This window comes from Drosophila elegans, unplaced genomic scaffold (assembly GCF_018152505.1).
Source record: "Drosophila elegans isolate 14027-0461.03 unplaced genomic scaffold, ASM1815250v1 contig_292, whole genome shotgun sequence".
Classification (NCBI taxonomy): Eukaryota; Metazoa; Arthropoda; class Insecta; order Diptera; family Drosophilidae; genus Drosophila; species Drosophila elegans.
The window spans coordinates 367,939-391,617 of NW_024545670.1; the positions used below are offsets into that span (position 1 = coordinate 367,939).

The 23,679-nt window shown below is 40.7% G+C and overlaps 1 protein-coding gene across 1 annotated transcript; it reads left to right on the forward strand.

The window, feature by feature from the left end:
* The first annotated feature begins 2,599 nt into the window (after nt 1-2,599).
* On the forward strand, nt 2,600-23,163 carry LOC121467268. Its single transcript, XM_041708582.1, has 2 exons — nt 2,600-3,042; nt 22,889-23,163. The coding sequence occupies exons 1-2, from the start codon at nt 2,652-2,654 to the stop codon at nt 22,948-22,950; spliced, it is 453 nt and encodes a 150-aa protein (XP_041564516.1). The 5' UTR covers nt 2,600-2,651; the 3' UTR covers nt 22,951-23,163.
* Nucleotides 23,164-23,679: the final 516 nt, after the last annotated feature.

The following is a 23,679-nucleotide window of genomic DNA, read 5'->3' on the forward strand; positions in this document are numbered from 1 at the left end:
TAGATACAGGAGCAGACTTGTGTTTATTGCGACGCAACGTTTTTATAAGGCTCGGAGTAGAAAACCTAACAGGAGGTGAAAAATGTTTGACAGGAATTGGGGAAAGCCAAATTGTGACTTTTGGAAGCCTGATAATACCAGTGCAGATTGATGGCATCAATCTCAACGTTGAGTTCTACATTATATCGGACGAAGACATGGCATTTGATGCAATTTTAGGTAGAACTCTTCTAGATAGTGTCGATATGAAAGTGACAAAGGACGGAACCGAGTTGGTTCGAAGATCAGACAGTCGGGTCGGTAAAGGACAAAAGTTTGAAGTTCGTGAGAAAGAGAAAAACGGAAGTTCATGCTCAGAGCTGCTGAATGAATTTCAGAGTTTGTGTATGATGACCATGGAGCAGGCAGAAAGCAAGCTAGAGGTAGACATTTTACATTTGCCGCACTCGCAGAGAGGTGTTGTGAAACGCATGATAGACGAATACAAACCAATTAGGAATGTTCATTGTCCAGTCGAGATGAAGATTTTATTAAGCGATGATTTGCCAGTTTTTCAGCATCCTCGACGTATCGCTTTTAGTGAACAAAAGGTAGTTGACGAGCAGGTTCAGGAGTGGCTTGAACAAAGGATAATCAAGCCCAGTACTTCAGAGTACGCTTCTCCGATCGTACTCGTGGCAAAAAAGTATGGCCAGAAGCGATTGTGTTGTGACTATCGCAAATTGAATGAGAAAATAGTGAGGGACAATTTTCCTATGATACAGATGGACAACGTGATTGAGAAGTTACAGGGAGCGACAATTTTTACGACACTGGATTTGACCAACGGTTATTTTCATGTTCCGGTAGAAGTAGGCTCCCAAAAGTATACATCATTTGTTACACAGAACGGACAGTACGAGTTCTTGTATGTGCCGTTTGGCATTTCAAACTCGCCGGCAGTTTTTACGCGTTTTATAATGGCAGTTCTCAGGGAGCTCATCAAAAACGGTGACGCAGTGGTTTACATGAATGACATTATCATCCCAAGCAGTGATGTCGTAGAGGGAATACAAAAGCTGCAAAGAGTTCTTGAGGTCGCAGAACAGAACGGGCTGAAAATCAATTGGACCAAGTGTCAAATTTTGCAGAGCAGGGTAGATTTTCTAGGATATATCATCGAAAATGGTTCGATCACACCCAGCGATGAGAAAACACAGGCCGTAGCAAACTTTCCAGTGCCGTCTAATCAAAAAGCCATATAACGATTTCTTGGTTTGACATCATATTTTAGGAAGTTTGTGGATGGATACGCAGTAATAGCTAAGCCATTGTCAGATTTGCTGAGAAAGGATGTAAAGTTTGAGTTCAAGGAGTTACAGCAGGTAGCATTCGAGCAATTAAAGACAGCGTTGACTAGCAAACCAGTTTTAAAACTGTACAATCCTAGATTGGCTACAGAAATACACACGGATGCGTCGAAGTTTGGTTTTGGGGCAGTTCTTCTACAAAAGGATCCAGAGGATGGACATTTACACCCTGTCATGTACATGAGTAGAAAAACTAAGCCTTGTGAAGAAAAATATCACTCATACGAGTTGGAGGTCCTAGCAGTCATAGGAGCTTTGACAAAATGGCGAATTTATGTTTTGGGAACGAAGTTCAAAATCATCACGGATTGTAATGCGTTCGCCATGACGATGAAAAAGAAAGAAGTTCCGTTGCGAGTGGCTAGGTGGGCAATGTATCTGCAAGACTACGATTAAGAGATAGGACATCGATCAGGTACAAAGATGAGGCATGTAGACGCACTGAGTCGAGTAGCTTATTTTGTGTTGACTGACAGTGTAATGCACAAGTTGAAGGAAGCTCAGGTGGCAGACGAGTGGACAAAGGTAATCAGGAATCTAGTTGAAACAAAGGGGCATGAGGATTATTACATCGTCAATCAAATATTGTTTAAAAACCCAGACAGAGAGTTGATTGTAATTCCATCTAAAATGGAGACTGAGATTATACAGATTGCTCATAAGCAAGGTCATTTTTCGGCAAAGAAAACACAGGAGCTGGTGGAGAAATCCTATTTCATTCCAAAGTTGAGGGATAAAGTAGCTAAAGTTGTAGGCAGCTGTGTGGAGTGCATCTTGGTTAACGCAAAATCCGGAAAACAGGAAGGATATCTAAATCCTATCGATAAGGGGGACAAACCTTTAGTCACTTATCACATAGATCACGTAGGGCCGATGGAGATCACCAAGAAAAGATATAATCATATCATAGTAGTTGTCGATGCATTTTCGAAATACGTTTGGTTGTATCCGACGCGTAGTACTGGAGTTGAGGAGGTGCTAAACTGTTTAGACAGGCAGGCCATAATATTTGGAAATCCCTTCAGGATCGTGTCAGATCGTGGTGCAGCTTTCACATCGCACTTATTCAAGGAATACTGCGAGAAAGAGAAGATCCAGCATTTATTGATCGCTACAGGTGTACCTCGAGGTAACGGGCAGGTTGAGAGAATGCATAAGATCGTGGTGCCAATGTTGTCAAAGATGAGCCTAGAAAATCTAGGAAATTGGTACAAACATGTGGGTAGAGTACAGCAGCTAAAAAACAATATCGAGCCTAGGAGCACAAAGGTAACCCCGTTCAAGTTGCTAACAGGTGTGGACATGCGTGTAGTTGACATTGCAGAACTCAAAGAACAGGTGCAGCAGTCTTTGATAGAAGAGTTGGACGAAGAGCGTGAACAGATACGCAAACAAGCCAGGGACAACATTCAAGCTTTACAGGAGGAGAACAGAAGAGCTTTTGATTCAAAAAGGAAAGAGGAAAAGCAATACAAAGTCAATGACTTAGTTGCGATTAAACGTACTCAGTATGGGGTGGGTTTAAAGTTGAAAGGAAAGTGTCTTGGTCCCTATAAGGTCGTCAAAGTTCACAAGCATGGCAGGTATGATGTGGAGAAAGTGGGAGATAGCGAAGGACCTTTGAAAACTTCCACAGTATCTGAGTTTATGAAGGAGTTCGGGACGAACACCACGTCAGGAGGGCCGAATGTAGGAATTAGGAATAAACCAGAAGAGCAAGAACAGAGAAACACACGGAGTGGACGTCAGTTCTGACAACACAGAGAGAGATCGCTAATGTATGCGTGCGTTTAACAGATCAAGAGAGAAAAACTCTAATAAAGTCAGTTGATGCCGAAATCTCACGCTAAGCAGTCCACAGAGACACACTCCACTTTGTAAACTCGTTAAAGTTTAAAACACCACACAACACTCAGTTTGTAATTAACTCAAATATATAATAATAAATAAAGCATTAAAATAATAAAACTACGTCGTCCTGGAAGTAATTCGCACTAACGGAACTCCCGGGGCCACATGTAGTTCAATACGTTACCGTCTTAAGGCGATAAAATTTAATCTCTTTCGATTGGTCCCTTTTCCAGTCTATTAGCTGATGGAACTGGTCGTTCGGACTTATGCACACGGTACTTGTTTTTGCCATAAAAACGTACTTGTGAGTTCTGAATCGTATTAATTTCTTGATTAGGACGCTCTAGACAGTTGGACCAGCACGCAATTTGTCGCTTAAAGACTTGTCGCTTGATGTCTTGCATGATGCGTCGAATTTAGTAGTGGTGCTGTCGAGTTTTAAAACGAAGTTATGTGGAATGAATAATGCTCCTTGGGGAAATGTATTGGACACTCTTCATGTGACCTAATTTTTCATACTCTGCCATGAACTCGACGTAGCCTTTCCAAACCTCTGATGTAGTCCTCCGTTCAAGTGCGAAAAACCCTTTGGTTGCAATATCTCTCGTCTGTCAGAGACGTGTTCAGAAAATGGTTTTTTTTATTAAATTATTTGTCTCTTTTATGAATTTATTGCGCATACAGTAGAAGAATTGACGGTAGAATTTACTATTTCTGCTACGATCTAGCAAAACTTTGTGTTTTGCAGGATCGGACCCTTGGGTGGGACGCGTTTGTATATTTTCTAGGTTGGTCAATGTTTGGATCAGCCAATGCGTATTCCTTGAATATCTTCGTGTTTTCCAAAAATAATGGTTGGACTGGTTGATCCGCTATTATATAGGGTAATAAAATTGCTTCAATTTACTGTGTTAAACCACCATACCACCGTAAACTGCAAAGGGATAGCGAAAACAGAGTGAGACAGAAAAGTCTGCAATCCCGACAACTGTCAACGCTGTACTGAAGTTTTGAATAATTACATTTTTCTTGAAATCTATTGTCTGCGTTTGCAATCGACCAGGAACCCCTGTTACAATGACCTCCTGTTGAGCCCATGAGGGGAACCTGTGAAGTTTACATTGAGATTTCAGCGACATGTAGAGTGTAAATAAAATCCGTTAGACAGCGGTTGCGGTAGTTCGGCAAGCTCAACGAGGCAGCGCAAGGAACCCGATACATAAGCGCATCTACCTTTGTGATCAGGTTCGTATATAGGATTTTTGAGTGAGCAAGTCGTGTGAGAGGCAAGCTTTTTTAAAGGTAAGTAGTTGGGGTGTGCATTGCGAAAAATTTGACTTTACACTAGCTAACATGGCTTCCGATTCTGAGCTTCCCACTCTTGACAAATTAGTAAGTTTGCAAACAGATCGTCACCAAGCTCTTAAATCCGTTTTTAAAATTTTATGAAAGATCCGCAAGCGAGGAAAACGCGAATTTATCTTAAAAGAGACTGGAACTAGTTGAGAACGGCTTTTCGAGGGACTCATGCGTTGCAATGATGCCTTTACGAGCCTTATACACAAAAACTCCTACCTAAGCGACATCCAAAAATTGAATTTTCCTAAAGAGTCGCTCCCGATAGGCCGTGATAATGTCATCCGTGAAATGCAGCTTACAGATGGGAACTATGCAGTGGCTTGGAGCACAATGATTAATAGGTACAACAATACTCGACTAGTTTTCTCTCACCATATGAACACAATCTATTCACTGCCCAGGCAACAAAAGGATAATACTGAATCCATACGTTCGATGTTAAGCTCGGTGAATGTTTGCATGGATGGGGAATGTCAGCACTGGTTGGCACCTTACGTAGCATCGAAACTTTCCAAGGAGACACACAACGCTTGAGAACATCATCAAGGTAGCAATTCAACGGTTTCATCTTACAAAGAGTAATTTCTGAACGATCGGCTAGTCATAATGAATGGGTTCGAAAATCGAAACTTGTTTTTCGACTCCAATACTTCCCCAAGTTCGACAGATCATTCCAGGCGTAATCGACTGAATCATACGTAAGAACAAAGAGGGCGTGCAAACTGCTCATGTTATCACTGCGGCGGCGACCACATTTTGCGTCGTTGTCCAGCCTTTCTGGCGTTAGACTGCTACAAGCGAAAGGATATAGAGAGCAAGGCGAAATTAAATTCAATTGCCTAAGTAAGTCGCACATCCTTTCTCGCTGCACCAGGAGCAGAAGCTGCCAAGTCTGTGGTCAACGTCACCACACATTACTGAACTTTCCGGTTCAGGCATCCGGCTAACCAAACGGAAGCGCATTCTGCCCGGCCTTCAACACCGCCTGTCAGCGCGCCACCTGCCATGGAGGCAGCATCGCCGCAGAACATTTAATCTGCGCATCAGCAAGGTTCAAGCGCAACGTATAGGTGCCACTCAGCCACGCAAGGATGCTTTTGGCTACTGCCCACGTCACAGTAGGAAAACCGATTAATGGTCTGCAGGCAGTCATAAACGCGCTCGTCGATCAAGGATCTGAGGCAACCCTTGTATCTGAGCACGTCGTACAGTCCATTCATTCAAATCGGAAAGGCATGCAAGTATCTATTTTTGAGGTGGGTCAAAGAGCTGTTCACCGTTGCAAATATACAATTAGTTTCGAAATTATAAATCATAATCCCGTTTCTCGTTAGATGTAACCTCAGCATATTTCCTTAACTCGGTTACTTCACATTTGCTCGGTTACTTCTCACAGCTTTTGCAGATGATCTGGAAGTGCTAGGCCCTGCACACTTCTTGATAGGTTACTCATTGTTGGAACGGTTTTTAACCCAACAGAAAATGATACGCCATTATTGGAAAGCTTGGAGTCGTGATTGGCTGGCTCATATACAGCAAAGACCAAAGTTGCGCCAAGGGTCAGAAAGCTTCCAGCTTAACGATCTCGCACATATCAATAATGACCGTCTTCCGCCGTCGCAATGGCTACTCGGGCGTGTTATTGAGCTACATCCAGGGACAGACTATAGAGGGATAGCGAAAAGAGCAACTGAGCGAGAGAAAACAGTCTGCAAATGCGAACGACTGAGAACGCACGGCTCCGGTATAACAAAATTTTACATATTACTTTGTACAACCTGAAGTTTTGAATAATTACAATTGTCTTGAAATCTATTGTCCGCGTTTGCAACCGACCAGGAACCTCTCCTACAATGACTTCATGTTGAGCCCAATACAGGAGTACACAACTTAACAGCATTTTTAACGTAGGCGGTCGTATCCAAACTTTGGGTTTTTGTCGGAGAAAATTTTAGAACGTCTGTTCTGTTTGCCGCTCGTTGGAAAAATACAAAATATTTCTGAAGTCGCGTGGTTCTAGCTTTTTAGCAAGTTGGAAAGTCTCGTACGCAAGTCATAGATTAGCATTTCAAAACTGGAAGTGCATTCCAATACGGCTAACTTTCATAGACCGATTACTGCTTCATTACATAACCATAAACCTTGCTACCAAATAAGAAAGTTAGACCGAAAAGGGAATTTTAGACTCGATATCTTAACCCGAATAGGAGCCTACTAATTGGCTTTGCCAATCTTCAAGAATATATGTACATGCTCGATACAACCTTCTTTCTAATTCGAGATTTGATAAAGATCAAAGAAAGACCAAAGTTTCGCCAAAAGACTTTCTGTGCAACTTTAAAGTCAACAGGTATTGCTCTTAAGCTTATTGCCTGGTATTAGCTTCATGTGCCTTGTTTTTTCTGGACTTTAATTTTCGCGCATTAATGTAAGATAATCATCTTGATCTAAACATAAAGTTGAGTCGTAAAAAGCACTTTGGTTGCGTAATAACTGGTATGTGGATCCATGGGCAACCATGTTTAGACCAAACAGAGCAAAATACGGGGATTTTTAATCGATGAGTGAATGCTGTTTTGAAGTGCACAACTTATACTTGTCAGATTCATATCCCATTGAGTACGATCATTCTTTAAGTATGTCCAAATTCTTGATATCAATGATCGATTGACACGCGCACTAGCGTTAGACTGAGGTGTGTATAAAGTGTATAAACATGACTTATATCTGGTGAAATGAGAATTGCATTTAACTCTGAACACTTAAATTGTGATCCGTTATCACTTACAAAAACTTCTGGTACACCGTACATGGAAATATGGCTCGACAGAAAATATTTTCACGAAATAGCTCTACAGTTTTTCCTATTCCTCCTGCTTCTTCTGAATCAAGTTCTCGACGTATCAATTGTGAGTTTAACTGTTGAGAAACCCATAACTTCCAGGATATGCTTTCTTATCCTTGCAACTACAAATTTTTTCCCCTATTTCGAGTTCGTGCTAGAATTTTTGGCTAGACCTTGTTCGTTTTTTAAGAAGCTAGTTTAATTAATTAAATCAGGTCCTGAATCTACTATTGTATTATTTTTTTCCTGGTTTTCTCAATTTAGCAATTCCATTTAATTTCAAAAAACCATTGTTAAAAGTTTTAAAATGATTATCAGTTTATTTAACTGGAGCGGATGTATTTTCCGCTTCCAGCTCTCAGGAGTTTTCTGTGTCTTACAAATATACTTAGAAGCTAAAGAGCTCTGAGTCTCGTAGCTGCGCTGCAAAGAGAGGCAGCGGAGAGACGGTTATGTATTCTTAAATATAAAGCTATGCTCACTTAGGCTGGAGCGCGGAGGTATATGCACATACATGAAGTCCGCTCGTGATACAGTTATGCTGACACTTGCACTTTCTGTGTGCGGGTCAAGGCATAGCGATCGGTTCGTATTTCGGTCTCTTGGGCTTATAACCCGGACTTTAAATTATGTAAACACTGCAACAAAGTGTTACAGTGTGTTCCCTTTTAGTACTCTTGGTACAGTGCTCGATATATGTGCATACTACATCTCTGCTGAAAAAGAAAAAATACCCTAATACTGCTGAATTCCTCTTTTCGCCTCCTTAAATATTGTAGAGGTCCAGTCGAGCCCACCCTTCCTTTGATCGCTCCACCTGCTCAATAGCCTTAGCGACCCCTTTCCTTAAGCGCTACCCTACATCTGCATGGTACTAGCTGCGGCCAATCTCATTTTTTTAAAACATTATAAAAGTTTATAAACAGCTAAAAACATTCTTAACACTAGACATACGAATATAAATACGACATATATCTAAGTAATATATATATTAGAGTTTATTAATGTTAAATGTGGAAAATGCGTAAATTAACTCGTAATCTTTCTTTCTTTATCTTAATGAAATCAAGGCTTAGGCCAATGGGAAGGGGAATTTAGTCCGCATAAAAATAAATAATTTAAAAACGAATAAAAATTACGACTGCAGAACAATTATCCCGTGCGATTGAGTCGGTATCAAAATTGAGTTATTTTTTTTTACATTAGAGTGCTTTGGATTTCACTCATTTTTTTTTTTTTTGCTCATTCTCTATCACCGTTTGAGGTTAAAATATTATAATTTTCATTTTTATTTTCCTTTTCGAACCCGATTATATATTTTCCTGTATGATATGGAATTCAAATTGGGTTTTCTCACTCACCGATAATTAAGGCAATCCATCGACGTAAGCGCTTTCCTCGGGATGCGATGAGCTACAGGGGTTAAGAATTTAATTTGGGGATTTTCTACACTCATAGAAATATCTTCTTCAAATCTAGTAAAATCTAGCCTTTTTCTCGGCCACAATAGTCCACTCCGGAATTTAAAAATGGAGGTGCTTGTGTGACTTGTTCGGCTGGCAGGTATCTGTTGCATCTTGGACCTTGCACTGGTGCATCTTACACAGCTGTGAATTATGCTTCTGGCCATGGTCTTTTCGTTGAGAATCCAGTAGCCCGTAGGGCCACAGCTCCGCATGCATGTTTTCTTCATGCATCTCCCATAGCAACATCCTTGCAATCGGAACATTTGATGCTTTGATACGTACTAAATTTTTCAACGCGCCTCCGACTCTTCTTAAAGCATCCTCGTCCAATACAGGAGATAATGATACTATGGGGGTTTTCTTGTCCACCGTTTTATAACGTTGTAGTTGTAATTCTGCAGAAAACTCTATTTGTTGTATGGTACGCAGTTGAGCTCTCCTGTGGTTACAGTTGACGTTGTTTTTCTGTTTGGTTGGTGGCAAAAACGCAACTTATATGTCAATTATTATTCGCTGCAATTTATGGAATGAATTGCTGCGCTTGCAGGTATAGAGTTCTTGTCCAATTATGTTTGCTGAAATTTGCAAGCTTATACATTTTTGATTTCTTTCCAGATCGCTAGGACTAAAGGACGGAGCGGTGGGCCATTGGCTTGTTGACCCGTGCAAAAAGAGGGGTCCGTAGAACAGATTATGATCGCCTAGTTTGCTGGAGAGGATACCTGGTGATAGGAAATCTGCTGCTTTGTTCGCGGATGATACGTTCTTGACTTGTTACTGCCAGAATTTTGGCAATTCTATTAGCACAAACGTATGGTATGTTGATGCCGCTGCAATAATCCGTGTCAATACCACCATGGAATCACTCCAGAAGTATCCTGCAATGCAAGAATTCAAGGACATGTCCGATCTGACCCTGTCGGTGAGTTTGGCTCCTAACACCGCAGCACTCAGTTCCAATCGAGGCAGGGTCTGCTGCTGAAAACTGGTTGTTTTTGTAATTTGCACAGATTTAAATTGCCGCCCCATATTGGTATTGTTATCCCAATTAATATGCGAGACTGGTCAACGTGAGCTATCAAGCGCTTTATCGATTTCAAAAATTTGTTTGTTAATAGATCTGAGGCAACTTTGATATGGGGTCTGCTGCACCTTAGGGGCTACTCGGGACTTCGAGCAGAGTAGTAAAACTGAAACCTGGTTGTTTTTGTAATTTGCACAAATTTAAATTGCCGCCCCATATGCTCGTTCCGATGCATCAACAAAGGTGTGGAGCTCTTGAGTCACTGGAATTTTTCTTTTAAAGACATATCGATGATAATTTACCTTGTCTAGTTGTAGCAGATCCTTACTATATTTTTTCCATTCGCCTTGCAGATCTTCTGACAACTCGTCATCTCATTCCAGTTTTGTCTCCCACAGTTGTTGCAATAATATTTGTGCCTTTACCACAGTCTGTGCAAACAGCCCTAACGGATTAAAGATCTGTGCCAATTCAAAGCAGACAATTCTTTTTGTGATCCTTGTAGAGTGGCCCTTTTGCGTTCTTCCTTGCCTGCTTTTGGGCATCCAAATTAGACCCTGCGTTTTTACGCTGTGATGTTCAACAGCTTCGTCAATGCTAACGTCGCTTACAAATTCCTCTTTTAAAATTCCTTCTAATATGTTTGTGTTGTTTGAGAACCATTTGCGGAGCTTGTACCCAACTGGAAGTTGAATTTTATTCAGTTCATTGCGAACCTGAATAATTTCATCAACTGTATCTCCTCTTGTGAGACAGTCGACCACGTTAAAGTCATCTCGAAGCGGGGCTTATCTCAACGGATACTTATCCTTTCGTAACCGCGCTAAATGGTTTAAACATTTTGTTGCTAGAGACAGAGCAGATGTAGTTCAATGCGTTACCGTCTTAAGGCGATAAAATTTAATATCTTTCGATTGGTCCCTTTTCCAGTCTATTAGCTGGTGAAACTGGTCGTTCGGACTTATGCAGACGGTACATGTTTTTGCCATAAAAACGTACTTGTGAGTTCTGAATCGTATTAATTTCTTGATTAGGACGCTCTAGACAGTTGGACCAGCACGCAATTTGTCGCTTAAAGACTTGTCGCTTGATGTCTTGCATGATGCGTCGAATTTAGTAGTGGTGCTGTCGAGTTTTAAAACGAAGTTATGTGGAATGAAGTAATGCTCCTTGGGGAAATGTATTGGACACTCTTCATGTGACCTAATTTTTCATACTCTGCCATGAACTCGACGTAGCCTTTCCAAACCTCTGATGTAGTCCACCGTTCAAGTGCGAAAAACCCTTTGGTTGCAATATCTCTCGTCTGTCAGAGACGTGTTAAGAAAATGGTTTTTTTTATTAAATTATTTGTCTCTTTTATGAATTTATTGCGCATACAGTAGAAGAATTGACGGTAGAATTTACTATTTCTGCTACGATCTAGCAAAACTTTGTGTTTTGCAGGATCGGACCCTTGGGTGGGACGCGTTTGTATATTTTCCAGGTTGGTCAATGTTTGGATCAGCCAATGCGTATTCCTTGAATATCTTCGTGATTTCCAAAAATAATGGTTGGGCTGGTTGATCCGCTATTATATGGGGTAATAAAATTGCTTCAATTTACTGTGTAAAACCATCATACCACCGTAAACTGCAGAGGGATAGCGAAAACAGAGTGAGACAGAAAAGTCTGCAATCCCGACAACTGACAACGCTGTACTGAAGTTTTGAATAATTACATTTTTCTTGAAATCTATTGTCTGCGTTTGCAATCGACCAGGAACCCCTGTTACAATGACCTCCTGTTGAGCCCATGAGGGGAACCTGTGAAGTTTACATTGAGATTTCAGCGACATGTAGAGTGTAAATAAAATCCGTTAGACAGCGGTTGCGGTAGTTCGGCAAGCTCAACGAGGCAGCGCAAGGAACCCGATACATAAGCGCATCTACCTTTGTGATCACGTTCGTATATAGGATTTTTGAGTGAGCAAGTCGTGTGAGAGGCAAGCTTTTTTAAAGGTAAGTAGTTGGGGTGTGCATTGCGAAAAATTTGACTTTACACTAGCTAACATGGCTTCCGATTCTGAGCTTCACACTCTGGACAAATTGCATACTGCAAACAGATCGTCACCAAGCTCTTAAATCCGTTTTTAAAATTTTATGAAAGATCCGCAAGCGAGGAAAACGCGAATTTATCTTAAAAGAGACTGGAACTAGTTGAGAACGGCTTTTCGAGGGACTCATGCGTTGCAATGATGCCTTTACGAGCCTTATACACAAAAACTCCTACCTAAGCGACATCCAAAAATTGAATTTTCTTAAAGAGTCGCTCCCGATAGGCCGTAATAATGTCATCCGTGAAATGCAGCTTACAGATGGGAACTATGCAGTGGCTTGGAGCACAATGATTAATAGGTACAACAATACTCGACTAGTTTTCTCTCACCATATGAACACAATCTATTCACTGCCCAGGCAACAAAAGGATAATACTGAATCCATACGTTCGATGTTAAGCTCGGTGAATGTTTGCATGGATGGGGAATGTCAGCACTGGTTGGCACCTTACGTAGCATCGAAATTTCCCAAGGAGACACACAACGCTTGAGAACATCGTCAAGGTAGCAATTCAACAGTTTCATCTTACAAAGAGTCATTTCTGAACGATCGGCTAGTCATAATGAATGGGTTCGAAAATCGAAACTTGTCTTTCGACTCCAATACTTCCCCAAGTTCGACAGATCATTCCAGGCGTATTCGACTGAATCATACGTAAGAACAAAGAGGGCGTGCAAACTGCTCATGTTATCACTGCGGCGGCGACCACATTTTTCGTCGTTGTCCAGCCTTTCTGGCGTTAGACTGCTACAAGCGAAAGGATATAGAGAGCAAGGCGAAATTATGTTTCAATTGCCTAAGTAAGTCGCACATCCTTTCTCGCTGCACCAGGAGCAGAAGCTGCCAAGACTGTGGTCAACGTCACCACACATTACTGAACTTTCCGGTTCAGGCATCCGGCTAACCAAACGGAAGCGCACTCTGCCCGGCCTTCGACACCGCAGGTCAACGCGCCACCTGCCATGGAGGCAGCATCGCCGCAGGACATTTAATCTGCGCATCAGCAAGGTTCAAGCGCAACGTATAGGTGCCACTCAGCCACACAAGGATGCTTTTGGCTACCGCCCACGTCACAGTAGGAAAACCGATTAATGGTCTGCAGGCAGTCATAAACGCGCTCGTCGATCAAGGATCTGAGGCAACCCTCGTATCTGAGCACGTCGTGCAGTCCATTCATTCAAATCGGAAAGGCATCCAAGTATCTATTTTTGAGGTGGGTCAAAGAAATGTTCAGCGTTGCAAATATACAATTAGTTTCGAAAATATAAATCATAATAAACCCCGTTTCTCTTTAGATTTAACCTCAGCATATTTCCTTAACTCGGTTACTTCTCACAGCTGTTGCAGATGATCTGGAAGTGCTAGGCCCTGCACACTTCTTGATAGGTTACTCATTGTTGGAACGGTTCTTAACCCAACAGAAAATGATACGCCATTTTTGGAAAGCTTGGAGTCGTGATTGGCTGGCTCATCTACAGCAAAGACCAAAGTGGCGCCAAGGGTCAGAAAGCTTCCAGCTTAACGATCTCGCACATATCAAGAATGACCGTCTTCCGCCGTTGCAATGGCTACTCGGGCGTGTTATTGAGCTACATCTAGGGACAGACTATAGAGGGATAGCGAAAAGAGCAACTGAGCGAGAGAAAACAGTCTGCAAATGCGAACGACAGAGAACGCACGGCTTCGGTATAATAAAATTTTACATATTACTTTGTACAACCTGAAGTTTTGAATAATTACAATTGTCTTGAAATCTATTGTCCGCGTTTGCAACCGACCAGGCACCTCTCCTACAATGACTTCATGTTGAGCCCAATACAGGAGTACAAAACTTAACAGCACTTTTAACGTAGGCGGTCGTATCCAAACTTTGGGTTTTTGTCGGAGAAAATTTTAGAACGTCTGTTCTGTTTGCCGCTCGTTTGAAAAATACAAAATATTTCTGAAGTCGCGTGCTTCTAGCTTTTTAGCAACTTGGAAAGTCTCGTACGCAAGTCATAGATTAGCATTTCAAAACTGGAAGTGCGTTCCAATACGGCTAACTTACATAGACCGATTACTGCTTCATTACATAACCATAAACCTTTCTACAAAATTAGAAAGTTAGACGGAAAAGGGAATTTTAGACTCGAATGTCTTTACCCGAATAGGAGCCTACTAATTGGATTTGCCAATCTTCAAGAATATATGTACATGCTCAATACAACCTTCTTTCTAATTCGAGATTTGATAAAGACCGGGCCCTGTTTCGCATTGAAATTCTTACTTAAACTGCCTTGACCAAATTTTCGCCAAAAGACTTTCTGTGCAACTTTAAAGTCAACAGGTATTGCTCTTAAGCTCTATTGCCTGGTATTAGCTTCATGTGCCTTGTTTTTTCTGGACTTTAATTTTCGCGCATTAACGTAAGATAATCATCTTGATCTAAACATAAAGTTGAGTCGTAAAAAGCACTTTGGTTGCGTAATAACTGGTATGTGGATCCATGGGCAACCATGTTTAGACCAAACAGAGCAAAATACGGGGATTTTTTAATCGATGAGTGAATGCTGTTTTCAAGTGCACAACTTATACTTGTCAGATTCATATCCCATTGAGTACGATCATTCTTTAAGTATGTCCAAATTCTTGATATCAATGATCGATTGACACGCGCACTAGCGTTAGACTGAGGTGTGTATAAAGCTGTATAAACATGACTTATATCTGGTGAAATGAGAATTGCATTTAACTCTGAACACTTAAATTGTGATCCGTTATCACTTACAAAAACTTCTGGTACACCGTACATGGAAATATGACTCGACAGAAAATATTTTCACGAAATAGCTCTACAGTTTTTCCTATTCCTCCTGCTTCTTCTGAATCAAGTTCTCGACCTACCAATTGTGAGTTTAACTGTTGAGAAACCCATAACTTCCAGGATATGCTTTCTTATCCTTGCAACTACAAATTTTTTCCCCTATTTCGAGTTCGTGCTAGAATTTTTGGCTAGACCTTGTTTGTTTTTTAAGAAGCTAATTTAATTAATTAAATCAGGTCCTGAATCTACTATTGTATTATTTTTTTCCTGGTTTTCTCAATTTAGCAATTCCATTTAATTTCAAAAAACCATTGTTAAAAGTTTTAAAATGATTATCAGTTTATTTAACTGGAGCGGATGTATTTTCCGCTTCCAGCTCTCAGGAGTTTTCTGTGTCTTACAAATTTACTTAGAAGCTAAAGAGCTCTGAGTCTCGTAGCTGCGCTGCAAAGAGAGGCAGCGGAGAGACGGTTATGTATTCTTAAATATAAAGCTATGCTCACTTAGGCTGGAGCGCGGAGGTATATGCACATACATGAAGTCCGCTCGTGATACAGTTATGCTGACACTTGCACTTTCTGTGTGCGGGCCAAGGCATAGCGATCGGTTCGTATTTCGGTCTCTTGGGCTTATAACCCGGACTTTAAATTATGTAAACACTGCAACAAAGTGTTACAGTGTGTTCCCTTTTAGTACTCTTGGTACAGTGCTCGATATATGTGCATACTACATCTCTGCTGAAAAAGAAAAAATACCCTAATACTGCTGAATTCCTCTTTTCGCCTCCTTAAATATTGTAGAGGTCCAGTCAAGCCCACCCTTCCTTTGATCGCTCTACCTGCTCAATAGCCTTAGCGACCCCTTTCCTTAAGCGCTACCCTACATCTGCATGGTACTAGCTGCGGCCAATCTCATTTTTTTAAAACATTATAAAAGTTTATAAACAGCTAAAAACATTCTTAACACTAGACATAAGAATATAAATACGACATATATCTAAGTAATATATATATTAGAGTTTATTAATGTTAAATGTGGAAAATGCGTAAATTAACTCGTAATCTTTCTTTCTTTATCTTAATGAAATCAAGGCTTAGGCCAATGGGAAGGGGAATTTAGTCCGCATAAAAATAAATAATTTAAAAACGAATAAAAATTACGACTGCAGAACAATTATCCCGTGCGATTGAGTCGGTATCAAAATTGAGCTATTTTTTTTACATTAGAGTGCTTTGGATTTCACTCATTTTTTTTCTTTTTGCTCATTCTCTATCACCGTCTGAGGTTAAAATATTATAATTTTCATTTTTATTTTCCTTTTCGAACCCGATTATATATTTTCCTGTATGATATGGAATTCAAATTGGGTTTTCTCACTCACCGATAATTAAGGCAATCCATCGACGTAAGCGCTTTCCTCGGGATGCGATGAGCTACAGGGGTTAAGAATTTAATTTGGGGATTTTCTACACTCATAGAAATATCTTCTTCAAATCTAGTAAAATCTAGCCTTTTTCTCGGCCACAATAGTCCACTCCGGAATTTAAAAATGGAGGTGCTTGTGTGACTTGTTCGGCTGGCAGGTATCTGTTGCATCAGCTTGAGCCTTGCTCTGGTGCATCTTACACAGCTGTGAATTATGCTTCTGGCCATGGTCTTTTCGTTGAGAATCCAGTAGCCCGTAGGGCCACAGCTCCGCATGCCTGTTTTCTTCATGCATCTCCCATAGCAACATCCTTGCAATCGGAACATTTGATGCTTTGATACGTAAGGACGTACTAAATTTTTCAACCCGCCTCCGACTCTTCTTAAAGCATCCTCGTCCAATACAGGAGATAATGATACTATGCGGGTTTTCTTGTCCACCGTTTTATAACGTTGTAGTTGTTGTAATTCTGCAGAAAACTCTATTTGTTGTATGGTACGCAGTTGAGCTCTCCTGTGGTTACAGTTGACGTTGTTTTTCTGTTTGGTTGGTGGCAAAAACGCAACTTATATGTCAATTATTATTCGCTGCAATTTATGGAATGAATTGCTGCGCTTGCAGGTATAGAGTTCTTGTCCAATTATGTTTGCTGAAATTTGCAAGCTTATACATTTTTGATTTCTTTCCAGATCGCTAGGACTAAAGGACGGAGCGGTGGGCCATTGGCTTGTTGACCCGTGCAAAAAGAGGGCTCCGTAGAACAGATTATGATCGCCTAGTTTGCTGGAGAGGATACCTGGTGATAGGAAATCTGCTGCTTTGTTCGCGGATGATACGTTCTTGACTTGTTACTGCCAGAATTTTGGCATTTACCTAAGCGACATCCAAAAATTGAATTTTCTTAAGGAGTCGCTCCCGATAGGCCGTAATAATGTCATCCGTGAAATGCAGCTTACAGATGGGAACTATGCAGTGGCTTGGAGCACAATGATTAATAGGTACAACAATACTCGACTAGTTTTCTCTCACCATATGAACACAATCTACTCACTGCCCAGGCAACAAAAGGATAATACTGAATCCATACGTTCGATGTTAAGCTCGGTGAATGTTTGCATGGATGGGGAATGTCAGCACTGGTTGGCACCTTACGTAGCATCGAAATTTCCCAAGGAGACACACAACGCTTGAGAACATCGTCAAGGTAGCAATTCAACAGTTTCATCTTACAAAGAGTCATTTCTGAACGATCGGCTAGTCATAATGAATGGGTTCGAAAATCTAAACTTGTCTTTCGACTCCAATACTTCCCCAAGTTCGACAGATCATTCCAGGCGTATTCGACTGAATCATACGTAAGAACAAAGAGGGCGTGCAAACTGCTCATGTTATCACTGCGGCGGCGACCACATTTTTCGTCGCTGTCCAGCCTTTCTGGCGTTAGACTGCTACAAGCGAAAGGATATAGAGAGCAAGGCGAAATTATGTTTCAATTGCCTAAGTAAGTCGCACATCCTTTCTCGCTGCACCAGGAGCAGAAGCTGCCAAGACTGTGGTCAACGTCACCACACATTACTGAACTTTCCGGTTCAGGCATCCGGCTAACCAAACGGAAGCGCATTCTGCCCGGCCTTCGACACCGCAGGTCAACGCGCCACCTGCCATGGAGGCAGCATCGCCGCAGGACATTTAATCTGCGCATCAGCAAGGTTCAAGCGCAACGTATAGGTGCCACTCAGCCACACAAGGATGCTTTTGGCTACCGCCCACGTCACGGTAGGAAAACCGATTAATGGTCTGCAGGCAGTCATAAACGCGCTCGTCGATCAAGGATCTGAGGCAACCCTCGTATCTGAGCACGTCGTGCAGTCCATTCATTCAAATCGGAAAGGCATCCAAGTATCTATTTTTGAGGTGGGTCAAAGAACTGTTCAGCGTTGCAAATATACAATAAGTTTCGAAAATATAAATCATAATAAACCCCGTTTCTCTTTAGATGTAACCTCAGCATATTTCCTTAACTCGGTTACTTCACATTTGCTCGGTTACTTCTCACAGCTGTTGCAGATGATCTGGAAGTGCTAGGCCCTGCACACTTCTTGATAGGTTACTCATTGTTGGAACGGTTCTTAACCCAACAGAAAATGATACGCCATTTTTGGAAAGCTTGGAGTCGTGATTGGCTGGCTCATCTACAGCAAAGACCAAAGTGGCGCCAAGGGTCAGAAAGCTTCCAGCTTAACGATCTCGCACATATCAAGAATGACCGTCTTCCGCCGTTGCAATGGCTACTCGGGCGTGTTATTGAGCTACATCTAGGGACAGACTATAGAGGGATAGCGAAAAGAGCAACTGAGCGAGAGAAAACAGTCTGCAAATGCGAACGACAGAGAACGCACGGCTCCGGTATAACAAAATTTTACATATTACTTTGTACAACCTGAAGTTTTGAATAATTACAATTGTCTTGAAATCTATTGTCCGCGTTTGCAACCGACCAGGAACCTCTCCTACAATGACTTCATGTTGAGCCCAATACAGGAGTACAAAACTTAACAGCTTTTTTAACGTAGGCGGTCGTATCCAAACTTTGGGTTTTTGTCGGAGAAAATTTTAGAACGTCTGTTCTGTTTGCCGCTCGTTTGAAAAATACAAAATATTTCTGAAGTCGCGTGCTTCTAGCTTTTTAGCAACTTGGAAAGTCTCGTACGCAAGTCATAGATTAGCATTTCAAAACTGGAAGTGCGTTCCAATACGGCTAACTTTCATAGACCGATTACTGCTTCATTACATAACCATAAACCTTTCTACAAAATTAGAAAGTTAGACGGAAAAGGGAATTTTAGACTCGAATGTCTTTACCCGAATAGGAGCCTACTAATTGGATTTGCCAATCTTCAAGAATATATGTACATGCTCAATACAACCTTCTTTCTAATTCGAGATTTGATAAAGACCGGGCCCTGTTTCGCATTGAAATTCTTACTTAAACTGCCTTGACCAAATTTTCGCCAAAAGACTTTCTGTGCAACTTTAAAGTCAACAGGTATTGCTCTTAAGCTCTATTGCCTGGTATTAGCTTCATGTGCCTTGTTTTTTCTGGACTTTAATTTTCGCGCATTAATGTAAGATAATCATCTTGATCTAAACATAAAGTTGAGTCGTAAAAAGCACTTTGGTTGCGAATAACTGGTATGTGGATCCATGGGCAACCATGTTTAGACCAAACAGAGCAAAATACGGGGATTTTTTAATCGATGAGTGAATGCTGTTTTCAAGTGCACAACTTATACTTGTCAGATTCATATCCCATTGAGTACGATCATTCTTTAAGTATGTCCAAATTCTTGATATCAATGATCGATTGACACGCGCACTAGCGTTAGACTGAGGTGTGTATAAAGCTGTATAAACATGACTTATATCTGGTGAAATGAGAATTGCATTTAACTCTGAACACTTAAATTGTGATCCGTTATCACTTACAAAAACTTCTGGTACACCGTACATGGAAATATGACTCGACAGAAAATATTTTCACGAAATAGCTCTACAGTTTTTCCTATTCCTCCTGCTTCTTCTGAATCAAGTTCTCGACCTACCAATTGTGAGTTTAACTGTTGAGAAACCCATAACTTCCAGGATATGCTTTCTTATCCTTGCAACTACAAATTTTTTCCCCTATTTCGAGTTCGTGCTAGAATTTTTGGCTAGACCTTGTTCGTTTTTTAAGAAGCTAATTTAATTAATTAAATCAGGTCCTGAATCTACTATTGTATTATTTTTTTCCTGGTTTTCTCAATTTAGCAATTCCATTTAATTTCAAAAAACCATTGTTAAAAGTTTTAAAATGATTATCAGTTTATTTAACTGGAGCGGATGTATTTTCCGCTTCCAGCTCTCAGGAGTTTTCTGTGTCTTACAAATATACTTAGAAGCTAAAGAGCTCTGAGTCTCGTAGCTGCGCTGCAAAGAGAGGCAGCGGAGAGACGGTTATGTATTCTTAAATATAAAGCTATGCTCACTTAGGCTGGAGCGCGGAGGTATATGCACATACATGAAGTCCGCTCGTGATACAGTTATGCTGACACTTGCACTTTCTGTGTGCGGGCCAAGGCATAGCGATCGGTTCGTATTTCGGTCTCTTGGGCTTATAACCTGGACTTTAAATTATGTAAACACTGCAACAAAGTGTTACAGTGTGTTCCCTTTTAGTACTCTTGGTACAGTGCTCGATATATGTGCATACTACATCTCTGCTGAAAAAGAAAAAATACCCTAATACTGCTGAATTCCTTTTTTCGCCTCCTTAAATATTGTAGAGGTCCAATCGAGCCCACCCTTCCTTTGATCGCTCCACCTGCTCAATAGCCTTAGCGACCCCTTTCCTTAAGCGCTACCCTACATCTGCATGGTACTAGCTGCGGCCAATCTCATTTTTTTAAAACATTATAAAAGTTTATAAACAGCTAACAACATTCTTAACACTAGACATAAGAATATAAATACGACATATATCTAAGTAATATATATATTAGAGTTTATTAATGTTAAATGTGGAAAATGCGTAAATTAACTCGTAATCTTTCTTTCTTTATCTTAATGAAATCAAGGCTTAGGCCAATGGGAAGGGGAATTTAGTCCGCATAAAAATAAATAATTTAAAAACGAATAAAAATTACGACTGCAGAACAATTATCCCGTGCGATTGAGTCGGTATCAAAATTGAGCTATTTTTTTTTACATTAGAGTGCTTTGGATTTCACTCATTTTTTTTCTTTTTGCTCATTCTCTATCACCGTTTGATGTTAAAATATTATAATTTTCATTTTTATTTTCCTTTTCGAACCCGATTATATATTTTCCTGTATGATATGGAATACAAATTGGGTTTTCTCACTCACCGATAATTAAGGCAATCCATCGACGTAAGCGCTTTCCTCGGGATGCGATGAGCTACAGGGGTTAAGAATTTAAGTACAAAGCAAAAAGAATTTTTTTTCACAATTTGGGGATTTTCTACACTCATAGAAATATCTTCTTCAAATCTAGTAAAATCTAGCCTTTTTCTCGGCCACAATAGTCCACTCCGGAATTTAAAAATGGAGGTGCTTGTGTGACTTGTTCGGCTGGCAGGTATCTGTTGCATCAGCTTGGGCCTTGCTCTGGTGCATCTTACACAGCTGTGAATTATGCTTCTGGCCATGGTCTTTTCGTTGAGAATCCAGTAGCCCGTAGGGCCACAGCTCCGCATGCCTGTTTTCTTCATGCATCTCCCATAGCAACATCCTTGCAATCGGAACATTTGATGCTTTGATACGTAAGGACGTACTAAATTTTTCAACCCGCCTCCGACTCTTCTTAAAGCATCCTCGTCCAATACAGGAGATAATGATACTATGCGGGTTTTCTTGTCCACCGTTTTATAACGTTGTAGTTGTTGTAATTCTGCAGAAAACTCTATTTGTTGTATGGTACGCAGTTGAGCTCTCCTGTGGTTACAGTTGACGTTGTTTTTCTGTTTGGTTGGTGGCAAAAACGCAACTTATATGTCAATTATTATTCGCTGCAATTTATGGAATGAATTGCTGCGCTTGCAGGTATAGAGTTCTTGTCCAATTATGTTTGCTGAAATTTGCAAGCTTATACATTTTTGATTTCTTTCCAGATCGCTAGGACTAAAGGACGGAGCGGTGGGCCATTGGCTTGTTGACCCGTGCAAAAAGAGGGGTCCGTAGAACAGATTATGATCGCCTAGTTTGCTGGAGAGGATACCTGGTGATAGGAAATCTGCTGCTTTGTTCGCGGATGATACGTTCTTGACTTGTTACTGCCAGAATTTTGGCAATTCTATTAGCACAAACGTATGGTATGTTGATGACGCTGCAATAATCCGTGTCAATACCCCCATGGAATCACTCCAGAAGTATCCTGTAATGCAAGAATTCAAGGACATGTCCGATCTGACCCTGTCGGTGAGTTTGGCTCCTAACACCGCAGCACTCAGTTCCAATCGAGGCAGGGTCTGCTGCTGAAAACTGGTTGTTTTTGTAATTTGCACAAATTTAAATTGCCGCCCCATATTGGTGTTGTTATCCCATTTAATATGCGAGACTGGTCAACGTGAGCTATCATGCGCTTTATCGATTTCAAAAATTTGTTTGTTAATGATCTGAGGCAACTTTGATATGGGGTCTGCTGCACCTTAGGGGCTACTCTTGACTTCGAGCAGAGTAGTAAAACTGAAACCTGGTTGTTTTTGTAATTTGCACAAATTTAAATTGCCGCCCCATATGCTCATTCCGATGCATCAACAAAGGTGTGGAGCTCTTGAGTCACTGGAATTTCTCTTTTAAAGACATATCGATGATAATTTACCTTGTCGTCAATGCTAACGTCGCTTACAATGTCCTCTTTTGAAATTCCTTCTAATATTTTTGTGTTGTTTGAGAACCATTTGCGGAGCTTGTACCCAACTGGAAGTTGAATTTTATTCAGTTCATCGCGAACCTGAATAATTTCATCAACTGTATCTCCTCTTGTGAGACAGTCGTCCACGTTAAAGTCATCTCGAAGCGTGGCTTATCTCAACGGATACTTATCCTTTCGTAACCGCGCTAAATGGTTTAAACATTTTGTTGCTAGAGACAGAGCAGATGTATGTAGGAATTAGGAATAAACCAGAAGAGCAAGAACAGAGAAACACACGGAGTGGACGTCAGTTCTGACAACACAGAGAGAGATCGCTAATGTATGCGTGCGTTTAACAGATCAAGAGAGAAAAACTCTAATAAAGTCAGTTGATGCCGAAATCTCACGCTAAGCAGTCCACAGAGACACACTCCACTTTGTAAACTCGTTAAAGTTTAAAACACCACACAACACTCAGTTTGTAATTAACTCAAATATATAATAATAAATAAAGCATTAAAATAATAAAACTACGTCGTCCTGGAAGTAATTCGCACTAACAGAACTCCTGGGGCCACAAATTTGGGGGCTCAGCCGGAATATTTGGAACTATTACAAACCTAAGTCACTAAACTTAGTTGAATATTACAAACCTAAGTCACTAAACTTAGTTGAATATTACAAACCTAAGTCACTAAACTTAGTTGAATATTACAAACCTAAGTCACTAAACTTAGTTGAATATTACAAACCTAAGTCACTAAACTTAGTTGAATGTTAAAAACCTAAGTCTCTAAACTTAGTCGTGTGGTAAAAAAGTGGAAAAAACTCTGTGAATTGTCGTTGCAGACAGTTATAAACTAAAGCAAGTGTGCTGCGCAAAAAAAAAAAAAAAAAAAAAAAAAACAAATTTGCAAAGCAGGGCAGCGTGAGTGAAAACGAGACAGCAAGTTTGCGCATCATTCGAGCAGTTGTGAAATTCGTTTTTGGCGCAACGAATGAAAGAGGCAAGAAACTGACAAAGAAGGCGATTGAACAGCGAGTAC